This window comes from Diceros bicornis, chromosome 13, assembly GCF_020826845.1.
Source record: "Diceros bicornis minor isolate mBicDic1 chromosome 13, mDicBic1.mat.cur, whole genome shotgun sequence".
NCBI classification, from domain to species: Eukaryota; Metazoa; Chordata; class Mammalia; order Perissodactyla; family Rhinocerotidae; genus Diceros; species Diceros bicornis.
Window position 1 is genome coordinate 42,650,243 of NC_080752.1, and position 18,562 is coordinate 42,668,804.

Here is an 18,562-nt window from a genome sequence, read left to right on the forward strand (position 1 = left end):
GACGACGTCGGAAACGGCGGCGCCCGGAGGAAGCCCCGCCCTGGCCGTGGTGACGCAGCTAGGCGCCGGGGGGCGTGGCGCCGCGTGTCTCCCCCAGCGAGGGAAGGGCCGGGTGTGCGGAACTTCTTCCCGGGATTTCCCTGACCTTCCTCCCGGCCCAAAACAGGAGAGAAAGAGAAATCCCGTGGAAACCTTTATCGTCCCGTTAGGTCGCAGACCCAACCACCTCCCGCGGACTCTCCGGACCCAGGCGGTTAAGGGTAGAGGCGTTGGAGGGCCCGCCCCCAAATCGTCTCTTCCCAGCCCCACAAACCTCTCCTTTCCCAGGTCCCTTCCCCCGCCTTTCTGGCCTTCATGGTGACCCTCCAAGGAAGGCTGTGCTGATAACCACAGTCAGTCCAGCTTCTCAAGGTATTGGGGGAGGCCACGGGCAAGCCTAAACAGGAACTAGGCTTAGGAGACCACAGAGGAGACGTCATTAAGCCCTAATATCAAAGGGCAGAGGGGTAGGAGGGCTTTTTGTAAAAATGCCCTTGAGGTAGAGAGCCTAAAGGCAAGTTCAGAACAAAACACCCTGAACAAGTCCTGCAGGTTGCTGCTCCCAGAGTTCTTTCTGCTCTGGTGGGAGATCTGGCAGGGGGCTGCCACTGTGCAGTAATGAATGATCCTAACTAAGGAAGCCCCTGAATCTGTCACTCAGGCTTTGAGTTGCTGTCCAAGGCACAACTGGAACCCCTCACAAAGGCCATGTCTGTCCGAAACTTCATGCTGGTGGGTGGCTGGCGGCGAAGCAGCGACTCCCCTTGGTCCTGGGGTAGGGGCTCATCGTAGATGGTGGAGATGAGGCCCAAGCCAGTTCCACAGGGCCTCTTCAGTTGCACAAATGGCTGTAGCTTCTCTCCATGGTACCTGGATTAGAAAGGGCTCTCAGTGAGAGGGCTGCTCTCTCTCAAACCCCAGTAAGGGGACTGGGAAAGGACAGGGAAGTAGCTACTACATACTAGGTTTGTCTCAAAGACAGAGCTTTAAATCTGGATCTTTGTTCTCCAGCCCCCTTATCCATCCATTGACAGTGCTAGCAACCAGGGGCCTCACACACTGCTTTTGTTTTAAATAGTACACAAAGTTTAGAACAAATGTCACCACTCTGTAACTCACAGTCACTGCCTACTGGCAATTATCAAGTCGAAACTCCTCAGACTAGGGGGAACGACTCCCTCAGGAGATCCATGGTCCAGTCAAGCCTTAGGGTTTGGTCTAAAAAAAACCAGCGCCAGACCTACTTTTTCCTTCTAACTCTACTTTGAAGTTCATCCTGAGTCCCCAGCACCCATCCCAAAACCAGAGAGAAGGGAGAAACTAGGGTACAGCTGAAAGGCTAGCTTAGGCCCCCAGCAAAGTCCCTCAGCCATACTCACCCCAATCCACGCTTGCATCTGGGGTGCTGGCCATCACTATCCAGGGCCTCGGGCACCCCTGAGCCCCGGCTCCCCAGGCCCTGGCCTTCGGCCCAGCCCTGCTGCTCCATCACCTTCCGCCCAATGCCCTGCAGAGGGGAGGGAGAAGACTCAAGAGACAGGGCTCCTGTCTCTTGACGGAGGGGGCGGGGGGGCGGGGCGGGAGAGAAGGAATAAGGGTAGAAAAGGAAAAAAGAGGGGTCAATGGGCTGGGCACAGTGCTCACCTTGGTGTGGCGCTCAAAGGTGCCCACCTGGCGTTCGATCATGCAGCCGTCCTCCTGGCCATCACGGAGTCTCCGTTCCAGACGCATTTGGACAGAGTCTCGGGCATCCTTGTCTCCACCACCTGAGGAAGCAGAGCCCAGTTTTTGGAAGGGTCTCTCTTCAGCAGAAAGGGGGAAAATCAGGTTTCTAGGACCTCCTCACAAGATTTACATATTCATCTTTATAGTGTTTTATTACTTTATTTTTATCTCTCTCATTAGACTGGGAGCTTGCCAAGAGTAGGAACCATGGCTCTCCCATCTTACAGATGAGGAAACTGTGGTGCAGAAAAATCATAGAGCCAACAAATGAGAGACAGAATTAGAACCCAGGTCTTCCCCTCCTACCCCCTATGTCCCCCCAGGTGATTTTTGACAGCAGGATCTAAACTCAAGCAGAGCCTGAACTCCTGACCCTCCCACTCTGCCAGGGCCTGCCCAGCAGAACCAGAGCTCCCTGAGGGCTGTCCCCAGTCAGCTTCCTCCACAAAGAAAGGAAAAAGGCTCTGTCCACACCAGCACTCAATGCACTCAACTAGAGATGTTTTAAGAGAGGAATGCTCTCAGTGGGCTACACCAAGGGAACTGGTCCCCTGTCTCAGCCTCTGCTAAGCAGCTCTGGTAAAGTGTCACTGCAAGGCCAGGGCACCAGTTCCACGTCCCAGTACTGCAACCCCTGGCCCAGTACCTCTGTTGTAGTAAACACTCATGTCCACATCCCAGTCATCGGCTGTCTGTTCATCAAAGTCTGCAGATATGAAAGCATCAAGCAAAGTGAGATAAGGACTCAGTTCTGTTGAGAGTTAAATCCAGACTCAGACATTCATTCTAGAACTTGTGGCTTTTGATTGTATTTGTAAATCTCCTCTGGGAGGGTCATTCAGAATTTGCAGGAGGGCATTTTCTCTCCACTCCACTGATCCCCCACCCCTAAAAAGGATGACTGGTCTTTCATATAAAATCAAAGTAAGCCTCTTCCCTAGCACTTTATTTAGGCTCACTGCCAGGGAAGCCACCATGTGGAACAGACAGTCCTGAGCGAATGCAGCAGGGATCCCTCCTGCCCTTGCCTGGGTGCCAGAATTACCTCCTTCTTCCTCCTGCCAGAACTGGGCATCAGTGTAGAACACCAGGCCGGAGCCGCCCTTCTCCCACTTGAGCTCAATCTCCTCCTCAAAGAGCCGCTCAGTGGTACGCTCCTGCCCGGTCACGTCCTCATGCAGGGCTTCATGCCGCTCCCACTCCTCACCCTGGTCATCGTCCTGGGAGAAGGTGGGGAGAGGTGACCTGTCTGTCTAGCTTCTTGGCCTCATGCCCACAAGGAGGGCAGCTCAAGGCACAGGAGGCCTGTGAGATGGGCCCTCAGCTCCATTCCTCCAAATTTCTCTGAGAAGCAGCACATATTTGGCCCTTGAGGCCTTAACCAACACATCTCTCCATCCCATTTCTCAACATACTTGGCTCCTTCCCCTCACAAGCCTGACTCACTCTTCTCTCTGTGCTTTTGGCCATGTTGTTCCCCCTGCCCGAAGCATCTGCCCTCCTCTCCCACCACCTTCTCTTCTTCACTTGCTTAAATCCTCCTCATCCCTCCAGTTCTACAGCCTACATGAAGCCCCCCACACTGAGGCCCACAGCACTCTCACTTGTCTCTGAACTTCTCAGTGCTAATCAGTACACACTGTTTAGGCCTTTATACATTATGTCACAAAGACAGAAGGAACGAGAACTAATATCTATTGTCTACTGTGTGTCAGGCCCTTCACATAACTCAGCTTTTTTAATCACCCCAACAATGCGTGAAGTACCATTGTTTCCATTCTACAGATGAAGAAACCTGGGTTCAGAGGAGTAAAGTGATTTGCCCAAGATAGTACACCCAGAGAGTGGCAGAGCTAGCATTCAAACCTGGGTTGCCACACCATACAGCCTTTCCAGTTGCTGGTTCTCTCTCTCCAAGGAGATTTAAGGCTCTTTGAGGGCAGGAAATAGGTCCTGGAATGTCTTTGGAATCCTGCACTAGCCCCTGTGTTTACCACTGCTTGACTGGACTTGCGGAATGATAGGATGACTCCTGGCTTGAAATCCTGGAGGCCCCTATCCTGGTTAAACTCCAAGAGGCCTCGGGACTCACTGCTGCAGAACAGGTGCTGGAGAAAAGTCAGGACAGTACCAGACTAAGGATGTAGTCCAGATGTGTTAGCAACTCTGGACTGGGAGCTTTGAAGACATAGGTGGATTACTTTTTACCCAGAGTATACATAAAACAAAAGTTTCCCAACAAATCACATCTCTCCTGATTTTTATGGATGAACAACCAAGTACAGAGAAAGGAGTAGAAGAAATGTTTACGGCCACGCGTTGCTTAACAGGGATACATTCTGAGAAACGTGTCGTTAGGCAATTTTGTCGTGCGAACCTCACAGAGTGTACTTACACAAACCTAGAGGGTATAGCCTACTATGCATCTAGGTTATATGGTACTAATTTCACGGGACCACTGTGGTATATGCGGTCCGTCATTGACCGAAATGTCGTTATGTGCTGCATGACTGTAGTTCACTGATAAAATCCAGACTCAAACTCAGAAAATAGAGATGACTTCTCAGCCACGTAACGAAAGCACACAGAGGTTAGACAAGCAGCAAAGAGGACTGGATTCACATCCCAGCTTGGCCTCTACTTCCTTAGATTATCTTATCTCACGGTTGGTAGATTTTCATCTATGAAAAGGAGCCTCCTTACATTCCTTCTGAGGGAATGAAAAGAAGAGCCCTTTGAGAATCTTCTGATAAAAGTTCTGGCCCCTCTCCCCAAAGACACGCATATTTGCACATGTAACTGCAGTTTTACACTCAATGTCAGGGAATTCTAACTCTCTGGAACCCTCCTGAGGACCCCAGGTTTAGAACTCTTGTATAGACAGCTGAAGAGTGGTATTATTAATGCTTTGGCCTCTAAGCTGCCAGCAAGGACAGGGTGGCTCACTGTACTCACGTCATCTGAGTGCCACTCTTCTTCCTCCTCCTTTTCCCCCTCCTCCTCGGGCTCTCCACAGGGGCTGGCTGGTATGTCCTCCATGCAGGTTCCCTGGGGTATTTCCTCGCCCTCGGCGGTGTACACAAGCTCTTCCTGCTCCACAGTCTCTGAGTCCTCATACTTGAAGGGCACATTGCCATAGCGCCGGGAGGAACCTGTCTTGGGGAACTGGAGCTGCAGCTGGGTGATGATCCGAGCGGGTAGGCGGCAGGCCCGGATCAACTCCAAAAAGACCCCCAGGGGAGTCCCCACATTCCCATTGGGCATCAGCACTGGTGGATTCAGCTCTGGTAGTTGCCTCAGGTCGGCCAGGGTGAAGGCTTCATTCTTAGCCTTCCGACTCTGCAGCTCCTTCCGGGTCTTGAAGGGAAAGGAGCCCAAACCTTGGGAAGCAAGGGAGAAGAATGGCTCTTGAAACCTAGAAGCCTCCAGCAACACCTGAGCCAGAAATCGGTCAAGGTTTAAATCCTTGAGCCTAATGCTGTTCCTCCCTTTCAAACTTCTCCAGAGTCCCTTCCTCCATTCCTTGACCAGATCACCCAGTAATTTTATGCCATTTCTTTTTTTTTTTTTATAAATTTATTTATTTATTTATTTTCCCCTCAAAGCCCCAGTAGATAGGTGTATGTCATAGTTGCACATCCTTCTAGTTGCTGTATGTGGGACACGGCCTCAGCATGGCCAGAGAAGCAGTGCGTCGGTGCGAGCCCGGGATCCGAACCCGGGCCGCCAGCAGCAGAGCGCACACACTTAACCGCTAAGCCACGGGGCCGGCCCGTATGCCATTTCTCATCACCTCAGCTAAGCACACAAGCTTCTTCCAGATCTGGTTCCTGTTGACCTTTTGATTCTCAACTGCTACCAACACTCACACCATGTGCTCCAACCAAACCAGTTTAACATGCCCTGAAAGTTTTATGGGCTTTCACATCTCTGTGTCTTTGCACATGCCATTTACTTTGAACACTATTTTTTCCTACAAGCTCTTGTTTATCCTTCAAGATCCACGTGAAAAGCCACATTTTCTGATCCCTCTAGGGAACTGGTTTCTCTCTCTGTCATCTCACAGCACTTGGTGATAAAGAGCAAAGGCTCTGGAGCAAAATGCCTGGGTTTGTATGGTGACTCCGCTACTTACTAGCTCTGTAACCTTGGAGAAGTAACATAACTTCTGCATCCCTCAGTTTCCTCACCTATAAAATGGGTAAGAATAGGGCCGGACCCGTGGCTTAGCGGTTAAGTGCGCGAGCTCCGCTGCTGGCGGCCCGGGTTCGGATCCCGGGCACGCACCAACGCACTGCTTCTCCGGCCATGCTGGGGCCGAGTCCCACATACAGCAACTGGAAGGCTGTGCAGCTATGACATACAACTATCTACTGGGGCTTTGGGGAAAAAAATAAATAAATAAATAACATTATAAAATAAATAAATAAATAAATAAATAAAATGGGTAAGAATAGCTCCTACCTTAGAGAACTGTTGTGAGGAGTCAATAAGGAAATGAAAAGCCTAGAACAGTGCCTAGTAAGTACACAGGAACTGCTCAGTAAATGTTAACAATTAGAATGGCATCTTGGGCTGGCCCCGTGGCTTAGCGGTTGGGTGCGCACGCTTCACTACTGGCGGCCTGGGTTCGGATCCCGGGCGTGCACCGACGCACTGCTTCTCCGGCCATGCTGAGGCCGTATCCCACATACAGCAACTAGAAGGATGTGCAGCTATGACACACAACTATCTACTGGGGCTTTGGAGGAAAAATAAATTAAAAAAAAAAAAAGAGTTAAAAAAAAAAAAATGGCATCTCTGTGACAATTACCTCTTTACAAATCTGTCTTCCCCTCTGGATTCTGAGCACAGACTGCGCCCAACTGTTCTCTGCATACCAGCTAGAGTCACACTAGGTCTAGCAACAAAAGCTAGATTTATTGAATGAATGAATGAGAGGGCTCTGCACTGTGTTTCCTGTTCCCCATCAAAGTGATTTCCCATGAAAATGGGAGCTGTTGTGAGAAAAGATAGCGTCTCTTCATTTGCATCTTGCCAAGAGAAGACTGGGTGGTGAGCAACAAAGAGTGCAATAAAGAAGGACACTAAGACTACACAGAAATCGGAATATAATGACATACATCTGAAATTTATATCGTGGGAGATCAAAATTGGCCACCCTGAAATATATCTCTTTACCTTGATTGTTTTCTCTGACGGACATTTGACCTCCCCCAAACTGCCTAAAGGAATTTAACTCTGCGTGTAGATAGGCTGGCAGGGTCCTTGCTAAGCAAAGTTCTGTTTACCAAATATTTACATTTGTAAAGGTATCTCCCTCTATGTAGTGGGAAGAGCAGGGGATGACCTTATCTGTGAAAACTCTTATCAGGACAGAAGAAGACTTAAATCTACATACTCTTGATTACTATAATTCCTGTTTCTCCAGCCACATTCTCTATAGGTAGCCATGCAAAGCATTGTCTGACAAACATTTACATTTCCCTCTTCATGTAAATTGTCTTCTTCCCCTCTGAAATCCCAAAACACAACCCACCCCCAACATCCTCCTTTGTCTTTAGCTTAAGATAGTATTTAAGATGAGAATCTCTGCCATTGTGTTGAGAAACTCAGTTTCCCTGGTTTCTCCCACGTACGCATGTTATTAAACTTGGTATTATTTTCTCCTGCGAACCTGTCTTGTTAATTATTTGGCCAGCCAGAAGAACCTTAAGGGAAAGGGCAGAGGGGGGCATTCTCCCTCTTTCCCAGCAATATCATGTTATAAAGCAGTGTTACCTCCGTAATAAAAAAAAAAAAAAGACAATAAGAGTTTTAGAAACTTGATTTCCTTTTTTCCCTTCTGTGTCAGTGCAAAATCAACCCCTCAGAGTAAAGGGTCTCAGGCGGGATCTAACAAATTGGAAAACAGAAGATCATCTGAATAAGCCTCTTTCTGGTTTTGTTTCTCCCTGAGGTAAACTAATGTGCAAGTTGAGCTTGAAGCTCTATCCAGAAACGACCAAAACTAAAGACTCGTAACCAGAGACGTGACTTGTCCTCATCATCCCTCAAGAGAGATGCCTCTGTTCCAGGGCCCGGAGGCTCAGTTTATTGTCTTTCTCACCCGTACCTGATGCCTCAGTAGGTAGCCGAAGCCTGCGGATGACACAACGACCCGGCAACCAAATCCCTTGAGAATCCAGCCACCGGCGGCCCGAGTACATGCGAAGAAGCCTCTGAGCTTGAGCCGCTCCCTGTACCGAGATGACGCAGCAGCAGGTGCGGGTCTGGGAGGGAGCAGACTGCCGACTGGAGAGAGCGCGGGCATCGGTGACTGAAGTCTGGGCGAGAACCTGGGCAGTAGGAGTTTGGGTAGAGTCAGGAGCAGCCTGGGGAGGGGCCCGCTCCGGCCGATGCCGGTAGTGGAAACAGAGAAAGCCACAGCCGCGCTGTTCCCGGAATTGGCTAAAGTAGCTCCGTAGCTGGGCAGAGCGCAACTGCGAGGGTATACCGCTCACTATTAAGTAAACTTCTGCCTCTTTCTCCGCCTCGCTGGGCACCGCCATCTTGGGTTGTCACATGATCAGCTGGAACCAACTCTCGCGAGAACATCTCGAGTAGCCCGGAGTTGTGCGCGTTGCAACAGTACTGTATAACCGGGGGTTAGTCCGCCGGGGTTGTGGAAGTGCAACGTCTGGGATATGTTGTTCCGGTCCCTTTCCCACAGAGAGAAGCCTGCAATGATGGAAAAACTCACCTGAGAAATGGGGTTACAGAGCCTTTCATAAGGATCTAAAGAGGATCAAATTAGAAGCTTCGGGAGGGGCAGTTTTTAAGATTGTTAGTTGTTGGGGATCTCCCAAACCTAATCTCAGTTCATAGCTTTTCAGTCGTTCATCGGTTTATTCTTACAAAACGTATTGGTGAACTCCCACAAATCAGTAAGAAAAAGATAAACAACCCATTTGAAAAGTGGGGCGAAGCCACTTCACAGAAGAGAAACACGTCGAATTAACAATGAAAGATGCTCAGTCTCATTAATAATCAAGGAAATGCGATGAGACCCACTTCACGTCCGCCAGATTGGCAAACATTTTGAAATCCTCAAGTGTCGATGAAGGTATGGAGCAACTGGAGCTCCCATACAGTTGGTAGAAGTGTAGACTGGTACTTTGGAAAACAATTTGACATCACCCAGTAAAAGTGAAACTACACATATCCTTTTGTTTGTTTGTTTGTTTATTGTGAAATTTTTGTTGTACATTATTGTTTATCAGTCACCATATAAGTGCATCCCTCCACCCCTTGTGCCCACCCCCCCACCCCCCTAGCCCCTGGTAACCACCAAACAATTCTATCTGTGTGTGTGTTGGTTCATCTTCCACATATGAGTGAAATCATGCCCTGCTTGTCTTTATCTTTCTGGCTTATTTCACTTCACATAATACCCTCCAGGTCCATCCATGTTGTTGCAAATGGGACGATTTTGTCTTTCTTTATGGCTGAGTAGCATCCATGGTATATACGTACCACATCTTTATCCAATCATCAGTTGAGGGACACTTTGGTTGCTTCCATGTCTTGGCTATAGTGAATAATACTGCGATGAACATATGGGTGCGTGAGCCTCTTTGGATTGTTGATTTCAGGTTCGTTGGGTAGATACCCAGCAGTGGGATAGCTAGATCATAAGGTATTTCTATTTTTAATTTTTTGATGAATCTCCATACTGTTTTCCATAGAGTCTACACCAGTTTGCATTCCCACCAGCAGTAGATTAGGGTTCCCATTTCTCCACAGCCTCTCCACCATTTGTTGCTTTTTGTCTTGGTGGTTATAGCCATTCTAACGGGTGTAAGGTGATATCTTAGTGTGGTTTTGATTTGCATTTCCCTGATGACTAGTGATGTTGAGCGTCTTTTCATGTGCATATTGGCCATTTGTATATCTTCTTTGGAGAAGTGTCTGTTCATTTCCTCTGCCCATTTTTTGATTGGTTTGTTTGTTTTTTTGTTATTCAATTGTGTGAGTTCTTTATGTATTATGGAGATTAATCCCTTCTCAGATATATGGTTTGCAAATATTTTTTCCCAGCTGGTGGGTTCCCTATTCATTTTGATCCCGGTTTCATTTGCCTTAAACTACACATATCTTTTGACCCACCAATTCCACTTCTGGATATATACTTTAAAGAAATTCTTGCATATGTTTATCAGGAAATGTACTGACAGTGTTGAACTTTAGCTAAGCCCTGTGATCCTGGAAAAGAGCCAAGGTTAGGAAACCCCTCCCACCTTTTTGTGTTCTGGAACACAGATTACTGTAAAGAAACACCCTGCATGATATGACTTAGATAAAACTCATGGGTGCCCCCTTGTTTACCCATGACAAGGCTAGACACAAACTCCAAATTCCAATTCTCTGCCTTGAAAACGCGTAGATGAACTGCTTGTCCCCACTGATCAATCAGAACAAAATACTTGTTAACCAAACTTTCGTTGAGCTTTCTTTCCCCCAGGTCCCTGAACTTTGCGCCCCCTGCCCCTCCCACTTAGCTTGAGCCAGCGCACAACCCCTCCTTAATAGCCTCTCCTGAGAAAAGGCTGGCCTCAAGGGAAAACATTCTCTGATCTACTGTCCCATCGTGCCACCCCTGGTCATCCCACTTCTGCACACCCAGTTCTTTCTAGCCTTGTTTATACCTCCCTATGAAAGAAAAACTCTCTTTGCCTAATTCTTGAGACATGTGCAGGTCTTATGGGCAGAGCATCCTCCCATTGCAACAGCTTCTCTCTCCGTACTGCAATAGTTCCTTTCCTCCCTTGCAACAATCGTTTCAAGTAAAGTCTCTCTTTACTAAGTCCAGATGTTTTTTATTTGACAGTATATATGAATATTCATAACTGCAGTGTTTGTAAGAGAAAAAAATTGGCATTTAGTACTATTATTCAGGTACATTATGTTGATTGAAAATAAGCAAGTCGGGAGCCGGCCCCGTGGCTGAGCGGTTAAGTGCGCACGCTCCGCTGCTGGCGGCCCGGGTTCAGATCCCAGGCGCGCACCGACGCACCGCTTCTCCGGCCATGCCGAGGCCGCGTCCCACATACAGCAACTAGAAGGATGTGCAGCTATGGCGTACAACTATCTACTGGGGCTTTGGGGGAAAAAAAATAAATAAAATTATTAAAAAAGAAAATAAGTCAGAAAACAGAATTATTCCATTTATATAAAGTTCAAAAAATACAAACTAAAAAATATTTTTTGGGGACACATAAATAAGTATGCTTTAAAACCATAAAGAAAAGTAAAGAAGTGATTCATCCAAAATTCAGGGTAGTTATTAATTCAGGGTTGTTATTACCCTTAGGGAGAGGTGATAGATTTAGAAAGGACTTCAAAGTTGATGGTAATAATGATCTAGAGAACAATGATGAGGGTTCATTGTACTGTTATTCTTTATACTTTATGTATTCTTTATAAATATTTTGTTTTACTCAATATTTAATAAAAAACATCTTAAAAGGGAAAATAACTCATATTTCAAAAAGCAATAAAGCAAGTGGTTACTTTGTGGTGATCACAAATATACATCTATTTGAGAAATAAAAAAATAAAAACAGTTCTAATGAGCATCTGGGTAATTGTGGATAGGGACAGTGTTATATCTGGATTTTAAAATCTGCTAATGGAAGTGTAGATTGGTACAACCACTTTGAAAAACTGGCAAGATCTACTCAAGTTGAGCACACATTCTTTTTTTTTTTTTTTTAATAATTTTATTTATTTATTTTTTCCCCCAAAGCCCCAGTAGATAGTTGTATGTCATAGCTGCACATCCTTCTAGTTGCTGTATGTGGGACGCAGCCTCAGCATGGCTGGAGAAGCGGTGCGTCGGTGCGCACCTGGAATCAAACCTGGGGCGCCAGCAGCGGAGCGCACATACTTAACCGCTAAGCCACGGGGCCGGCCCTGAGCACACATTCTACAAGTCGGTAGTTCCAGTTGTTATATAGCAACAGATCTACAAACCTTTGTGCACCAAAAAATGTGTGCAAGAATAACCCTAGCAATATTACTTGATGAGCCAAATGTTCATCAGCAGTATAATGGATAAATGAATAGTAGTGTGATGGGATACTTTACAACAATGAAAATGAATGCGTTACTGCTGCAGAATGAATCTCAGACATAGTATTGAGTGAAAGAAGACAAACACAAAAAAGTACATGCTATATGTTTCCATTTATATAAAGTTTAAGACAAGCAATCTCTTTAGCTCAAAGCTGTCACCACTTGGCTGAAGAATTTTTCTCACCTCCAGGCGGATTTAATCACTTCATCTTCTGAGCTCCTCCTGCCCGTTGTACGTCCCTCTATCACAGTTCAGATCACTTGGTGTTACAATTACTTATGTGTCTCTCTCTGTTATAGACAGGATGTTCGATGAAGGCAGGGACAGTATCATATCTATTTGGTGCCCCTCGGCATCTAGCACAGCATCTGGTACAAGTGGACGTCAAGAGAGATGTTGAATGGTGGCATGAATGGAAGCATGGATGGTAGGTGATGGCTTTTTGCTGGCATCATAGGTTCTAGGATACGTGACTGCCCCAAGGGCAGGGTGTGTCAGCACAGGCCACATGTCAGTGGCCTGACTGCTTAATAAGCAGTCAATGATTTGGCTAATGAAGGTAGAGATAATGATGATAATAAAATGGTACCCGAGGCTGACCCAGAGCCATAGCCACTCTCCTGCTTCCTAGTGAGTCATCCCTGGCTGGGCCTGAGGACAGGGATCATGGCTGAGAGGTAGACAGTCAGTAAACAGTGGCTGAGCTGGCTCCAGACAGCCTGATCCTGGCCATGACTCACTCCAGCCTGTGCTGGTGGTGAGAGCTCAGCCTCCACAGTCACATAGGCCTGAGTTCAAATCCCAGCACAGATAGTGATCTGTCCAGACCTTGAGTAGGTTGCATACCCTGTCTGAGCCTGTTTCCTCCTCTTACCCTCTCTGGTTGTTGAGACACCAGTCCCACTCCTAAGATGCTGATAATGGAGACACAAACCCCCACCTTTGGAAAGCCCGCAGTCTCGTGGAGAAAGTATATTGCTCTAACTTCATCGTACTCTAATTCTCTTTAGTTGTGCTAGATTTGTCTTTATTTATGTTCCTGGCACAGAGGATGACTCAAGAGACATAGACGAGAAACAGACAGAAGTGTAGCTCCTGGGCCATATGGAGGGGTAGAGAAGAAATTTACGATGGAGCAAGGTAGGGCTAAGAAGGGAAGCTATTGATGATGGAAACATTAGATAAGTTGAGGGAAAAGGCTGGAGTGAGTAGTAGAGACAAGCACTTTCCAATGGCTGTTCAGGGTTGGAGGAGGGGAGGGTTGAGAGGCAGGAAGACTCAGTCTGAGGGTTCAGAGAGGTGCAAGAGTAAACTAATGGGGGCAGTTAGTGAAGGGACATAAAAGATGGAATGACCCGAAATCTCTGAGTCTGCTGGGTTTGGCTCCTATGGGGAGACAAGGTGTCTGCTCTTGAAAGAGTTACCTTAGGCATCTGCAAGGCGAGATGGGGCGATGTGTGCCGCAGTGCTGGGAGGGGCAGGGCAAGGAGAGGTGCCTGGGGACCTGAGGTCTGGGTCTGGGGGTTCTGGTGGGCAGTGAGGGAGTGAAGGGATCCCAGGCTTGTTCTGGGCTCTAAAGGATGCTTCTATTTAGGGATTTGATTAGGTCCTGGATGGGGGGAGTTGGTGAGCAGGGCATGGCCTGTCTGAGAGGAGGGTGGATATTGGGGTCACCACGGGGAAAGGGCGTGATTGGTTAGTTGGGACCCCAAACACCAGGCAGAGCAGTTTGACCTGGATTTGCAGGCTCTGGGTAGACCCTGAAGATGTGCAGACACAGATTTACCTACTTTGGGGGCCACTTTTCCTTTTATTGTGACATACAGAAGATGGAAAACATGCCCTCGTGTAAGAGTGCCTCCGTGTGGTGTGCCCCACCCTTGGGCGCAGGGGAGTATGTATGAACATCTGGCTTGGGTGTGTGTCTCTGTTCTGTGAATGTGTTTGAGTTCGCTGTATGTCACCGAGTGAGTGTACATGGGCTGTGCATTTCTTTGCTGTGTGTGGGCAGCTGGAGGGTCTGTTTTATGGGTCTGTGTAGGTGTATCTGCATTGTATGTCTTAGTGTGTATATGAGAGAGTCATAGATCTGAGTTGCGTGTGTCTTTGTTGTGGGGTCCGAGCTGTGTGTTTCTGTCTCATTGGGTGTCAGAGTGATGAGTGGGTGATTGGGTAAGGCACAGGGGTGCCCTTGCTGCTGGCACTAGGTTCCCATAATGGGTACATGGCCAATTCAATTGTGGTCCCTATCCTGGGGGCCTTAGGGAGAGGCCTGAATGACGACTCCTAGACTGTTGTCCCCAAGTGAATGACCTCTCATTGAACAATAATTAACTTAGCCTTCATGAGAAGAATCCAAACTGTGGTGATGAAGGGGTTGGGGCCTGGTCGGTAGGCCTTATTGCTGGAGAAAGGAGGAGGCCTGAAAGGGGGTCCTGTAGGCATGTGTGTTGTTATCATTCCCTCCTGCCCACCCTGCAGCTCAGTCGTCCTGACTTGGGGGATATTCAAAATATTTAACAAACCGTGAGGCACAGACATCGACCAATCAGAATGGACACAAGCCAGGCACTGAATGGAGCAGCCCTGGAGGCCGTGGCCACCCAAGCATTGCCTCTCTAGTTGCTGGACAATGGGATTGGATTCCAGGAGAAGGGCTGGGGCAGAGGGGCAGTGGAAGGAGCTCGGGGGGGCTCAGGGCAGTGACTGTGAACCAACTATCATGAAAGTGTTTCAGACTTCACCAGCTGGCATGGCAGCTAAACCTGGCCTGCCTTGGCCTCCAAGGAGCTGCCAGGCCAGCACTGGGTCCCTTGCCCCCTCCGGATCAGAGAACAATGGACCACCCTCTTCTGTGGGCTGCAGGAATGGGGGAAGTGAATGATTCCAAACTGCAGAAATTCCAATGACCTTGTCTGTTTCAATTTTGGAATGGGCAGCTTCATTTTCCTCGTTGGCTGTGACCTGACTCTCACTGAGGTGAGAGGGAGCCTGGGGCAGGAGCTGAGAGAGAGGTCCGTGGGGGATTTGGGGAGAGGGAGAGATACCCTCTCCCCCCAAAGATAAAGGCAAGGAGGTGAGGGGGTCCTGAACTGATACTATCCCCTGGATTCAGACCCATGCAAAATAAATCTCATCTCCAGAAATGAAATCGTCATTCCATCCTGAAAAATTAATATCCCAGTTCCCTGAGGCCTGGCTCCTGCACCCCTTATGGTTCCTTCCTCTTGGGCTCCCTCTGATAGGGGCAGGGTGGGTGCTGGCGATGAGATGGTTCCTTCCTCAGGGACAAACTACAGTGTCAGCTCCAAGTTTGTCACACCTTTTATTACAAAAACCAATAACTTAAGTCGTTTCTGTACAAAGTCAGTAGGACTCCTGGCCCAATGAGCAGACTAAGCTTTCATCCCCATCCCAGGAGGGGACAGGAGTTTTGGCCCAGAGGCTCTGGGACCACCAAGGGCCGGCCAGACAGCTGGAGCAGTGTCCAAACCAAGGAAGGCCAACATGGGGTGTGGCTGGGCCAGGGCCAGCTTGCTCTTCAGGAGCCAAGTGCTGTCTGTACAGGTTTGCATCCTCTGGGAGCACTGGGTCACCCCTGGGGACAGGCAGCCAGGCCAAATCAGTGCTGCCAGCCTCTGCACACCCTACACCTGATCTCTGCTTGGGCTGGAGCAGGTTGGCTCAGCAAAAGCATGTCCTCGAGGAGGCCAGCTATGTCAATGTCTCCAATGACAGGGCGAAAGAAGAGGTCCCCAAGCAGGCTGGGCGGAATGGACTTGAGGCTGGAGGCTGTGAGGAGGACACGGGCCAGGCGGCCTTGGCCTGCTGGGCACCTGGGCTCCAGGACCTCACACAACGCCTGATGAGCCTCCTGCTGCAGGTGCCCGACGTGGGAGGTGGCGTGGAGGCCTGGCACGTCTGCGGGCAGAGAAGGTGAAGAGGGCTGGTGAGCACCCCACTCCCAGACACCACAGGGCAAGGCTGGCCCAAGACCTGAGGCCACCAGCTCGGCCTTTGAGGCCCCATTACTACCTCATCCATTTATTTATTTATCATTTTATTCATCCATCCATTTATGGAGAGGCAGTATAGAGTAATGGTTAAGAGCCAGGCTGCCTGGGTTTGAATTCCATGCTGTGTAACCTTGGGCAAGTTACTTAATCTCTGTACCTCAGTTTCCTCATCTGTAAAATGGGGATAATAATAGTACCAATCTCCTAGGCTTGTTATGAGGTTTAAATGAGCTAGTATATGTAAAACCCTTAGAACTGGACCTAACATATGGTAAGTGTTATATGAGTATTAGCTGTTATATGAGTATAATTATTATAATTAATTACTTTAGTTTACACATTCTGTGAGGGCCCTTTGATGAAGAATTCTCGTCTAGAAGCTCTCCAGATTACAAAGAACACTACCTTTATCTGTTGACTCTTCCCTCTCCTCCCCACACCCCCTCGTCTTCATTCCTCTTCTCTACGTGGTCTTTCTGAAACTACAGAGTTTTACCTGTGACTGAGGCACAGCTGTGTCTGTCCACCCTCCCCTCCCCCACTCCCACCTTCCCTGAGGGTCAGGGCATGTTTCTTGGGCAGAGTGGCAAGAGCAAGTCTCTGGAATAGACCTGAGTTCCCATCCCTGCTCTGCCCCCACCTGGCTGTGTGACTTTTAGCAAGTCACTTAGCCTCTCTGAGCCTCTTTTGTGAGATAACTATTTGGTGATAATGAGGACTCAAAGAGATAACAGATGTCAAGCCCTTAGAAGTTGCCTTCCCTGGCTGGGCCCTGCTCCCTTCCAGCCTTAGCCCCCATCCAGGAGTGCCTAGGAGCTCACCAGGGTTGAAGAGGATGGTCCCTTTCAGGTAGGCATATTCCTTGGGGCCCAGCTCCAGGCTCCAGAAGGACTCCAGGCAATACTGAAGCCACTGCACTGCAGCCAGAGAGGGCTGGGGCCGATCAGGCGGCTGGGCACTGCCTGCACTCCTGTTGGGCTCCTCCAGCAGGATCTTCTTGAGTATACTGGGAACCGGGGCTTCAGCCACCTCGAAGGTCACAGTGTCTTGGGCCAACCCAAGCAGGAAGAGAGGGCCCCAGCAGCCCCGCAGCAGCCGCCGCTGATCCTGGGGGTGCAGCTGGCAGAAGGATGGCAGGTTCCTGAGGAAGACCACTGTCTTGGCCAGAACATCCAAGGCCTCCTGGCAGGTGCGATTGGGAGCACACAGCTGGACAGGCCGGTGCTGCCTGCACAGGCAGTGGCCACGGGCTGGGGCCACAGAGGGCCTGGCCCTGAGGCTGGGGCTCAGAAGTGCATATAGAATGGCTGGGCGGCCTGCAGCACCCTGGCATGGGCAGGTCCCTGGCTGGCTGGAGCTCATGGTTGAGGCTCTGCTCCTCCTTCCTCCCAGCTCTCCCGCCCTCTGCTCTGTGCTGTGGGTGCTATTTATATCTCCAATGGTGGGGAGGAGGGAACAGCCCAACAACCTTGACTCCAGAAGTCATGTTCATTGAAAAAAAAAGAAACACACACTGACCCTGGCAGGACTAGTGGGGAAGTGGCAGGGGACAGGGGGGGCCTTGGGAGCTCCACGTGGCCCTGATATTGCTTTAGTCAATGAAGTGGCCGGTGCAGGGCATGGGGCCACCTGCCCGTTGTCCTGGCTGCCCCTTATCGGATGACTCAAGCGGATAAACAGGGTCATTAACCCAGGCTGTACCAGGGCACCAAGGCCTCAGGTGCACGATCAGCAGGTGGCCATGGCAAGTGTCCCTATTGGTGCCTGTGAGACTCTCGCTAAACCGGGAAGCCAGCCCGAGCTGGACAAGCCTTGAACACAAGGCCCAACCTGGAAGTACCTTATCGCTGGCTTATTTGCCTAACCTTGGGGCCCTGCTGCTGTTGTTGGTAAGGAACAGGCTGCAGGGAAGGGAGCCAAGACCCCAGGAGGCTGAGAGGACTTTGCCTACTGTGCAGTCTAGGAGTGGACTGACTCCAGTTTGAGGGGCCCTGCAGAAATAAGGTCCTTAAGAACTCTCTCTCCAGTCTGGATTCCTAGAGCTCCTGCCATCCCAGAATGATAATACAATATGGCTGCTGTTTATTAAGCACCCACTATGTGCCAGGTATTTTTCCACTCTAATATTCAGAGCTTCCCTATGAGGCAGGAGTCTTACTTTTTGAGACTTAAAGAGGTGAAGTGACTTGCCCAAAGTCACGCCACTAAAAAGAGACAGAACCCAGATCTATCTGACTCCAAAGTCTTTGCTTGTTCCTCCGGATCCACTGGCCCAATTGTGTAGCCAGAGCTGTGTGGCCTGGGTTTCCCAGAGCTGGTGACTACCTGGGCCCCCACCTTGCTGCCGCCCACTTATAATCTGAGTAGAAACGTTGCTCTGCCGCCAGCCACATGACTCCTCTGTCCTGGGCATCTGTCTCAGACGGTGGGGCGTGGATTATGAAAGCGGGTGGGAAGGTCCTCGGCTGTGTCATATCTGTGGACCTTGGCAAGCCCAGCCTGGCAAGCCTTCTGCTACCACACCATTGGGCAGCCATCACCATCCCTGGCATCTGCTCCTGGCTCTATCACTTTCTAGTTGTGTGACCTTGGGCTGATCCCCAAATCTCTGTGGGCCTCAGGAGCTTCACCTGGAACAATAATGTCTGTCTGCCTGCAGGGCTGC

At 49.2% G+C, this 18,562-nt stretch overlaps 2 protein-coding genes across 2 annotated transcripts; both read right to left on the minus strand.

Moving 5' to 3' along the window:
• Nucleotides 1-53: 53 nt before the first annotated feature.
• On the minus strand, nucleotides 54-8,320 carry GPATCH3 (G-patch domain containing 3). The gene is made up of 7 exons (XM_058553333.1): nucleotides 7,880-8,320; nucleotides 4,720-5,144; nucleotides 2,810-2,984; nucleotides 2,411-2,470; nucleotides 1,684-1,805; nucleotides 1,419-1,546; nucleotides 54-909 (listed from the first exon to the last, which is right to left on the minus strand). The coding sequence occupies exons 1-7, from the start codon at nucleotides 8,313-8,315 to the stop codon at nucleotides 693-695; spliced, it is 1,563 nt and encodes a 520-aa protein (XP_058409316.1). The 5' UTR covers nucleotides 8,316-8,320; the 3' UTR covers nucleotides 54-692.
• Nucleotides 8,321-15,265: 6,945 nt separating this feature from the next.
• On the minus strand, nucleotides 15,266-17,259 carry NR0B2 (nuclear receptor subfamily 0 group B member 2). Its single transcript, XM_058553348.1, has 2 exons — nucleotides 16,719-17,259; nucleotides 15,266-15,802 (listed from the first exon to the last, which is right to left on the minus strand). The coding sequence occupies exons 1-2, from the start codon at nucleotides 17,257-17,259 to the stop codon at nucleotides 15,504-15,506; spliced, it is 840 nt and encodes a 279-aa protein (XP_058409331.1). The 3' UTR covers nucleotides 15,266-15,503.
• Nucleotides 17,260-18,562: the final 1,303 nt, after the last annotated feature.

Excerpts from the sequence above, each read along its gene's own strand:
- NR0B2 (XM_058553348.1), bottom strand. The coding sequence starts at position 17,259 with ATGAGCTCCAGCCAGCCAGGGACCTGCCCATGCCAGGGTGCTGCAGGC. Across the intron at positions 15,803-16,718 it reads GACCATCCTCTTCAACCCTG|ACGTGCCAGGCCTCCACGCC; the intron begins GTGAGCTCCTAG and ends CTCTGCCCGCAG.
- GPATCH3 (XM_058553333.1), bottom strand. The coding sequence starts at position 8,315 with ATGGCGGTGCCCAGCGAGGCGGAGAAAGAGGCAGAAGTTTACTTAATA. Across the intron at positions 2,985-4,719 it reads AAGAGTGGCACTCAGATGAC|GACGATGACCAGGGTGAGGA; the intron begins GTGAGTACAGTG and ends ACCTTCTCCCAG. Across the intron at positions 2,471-2,809 it reads CTGGCAGGAGGAAGAAGGAG|ACTTTGATGAACAGACAGCC; the intron begins GTAATTCTGGCA and ends TCATATCTGCAG.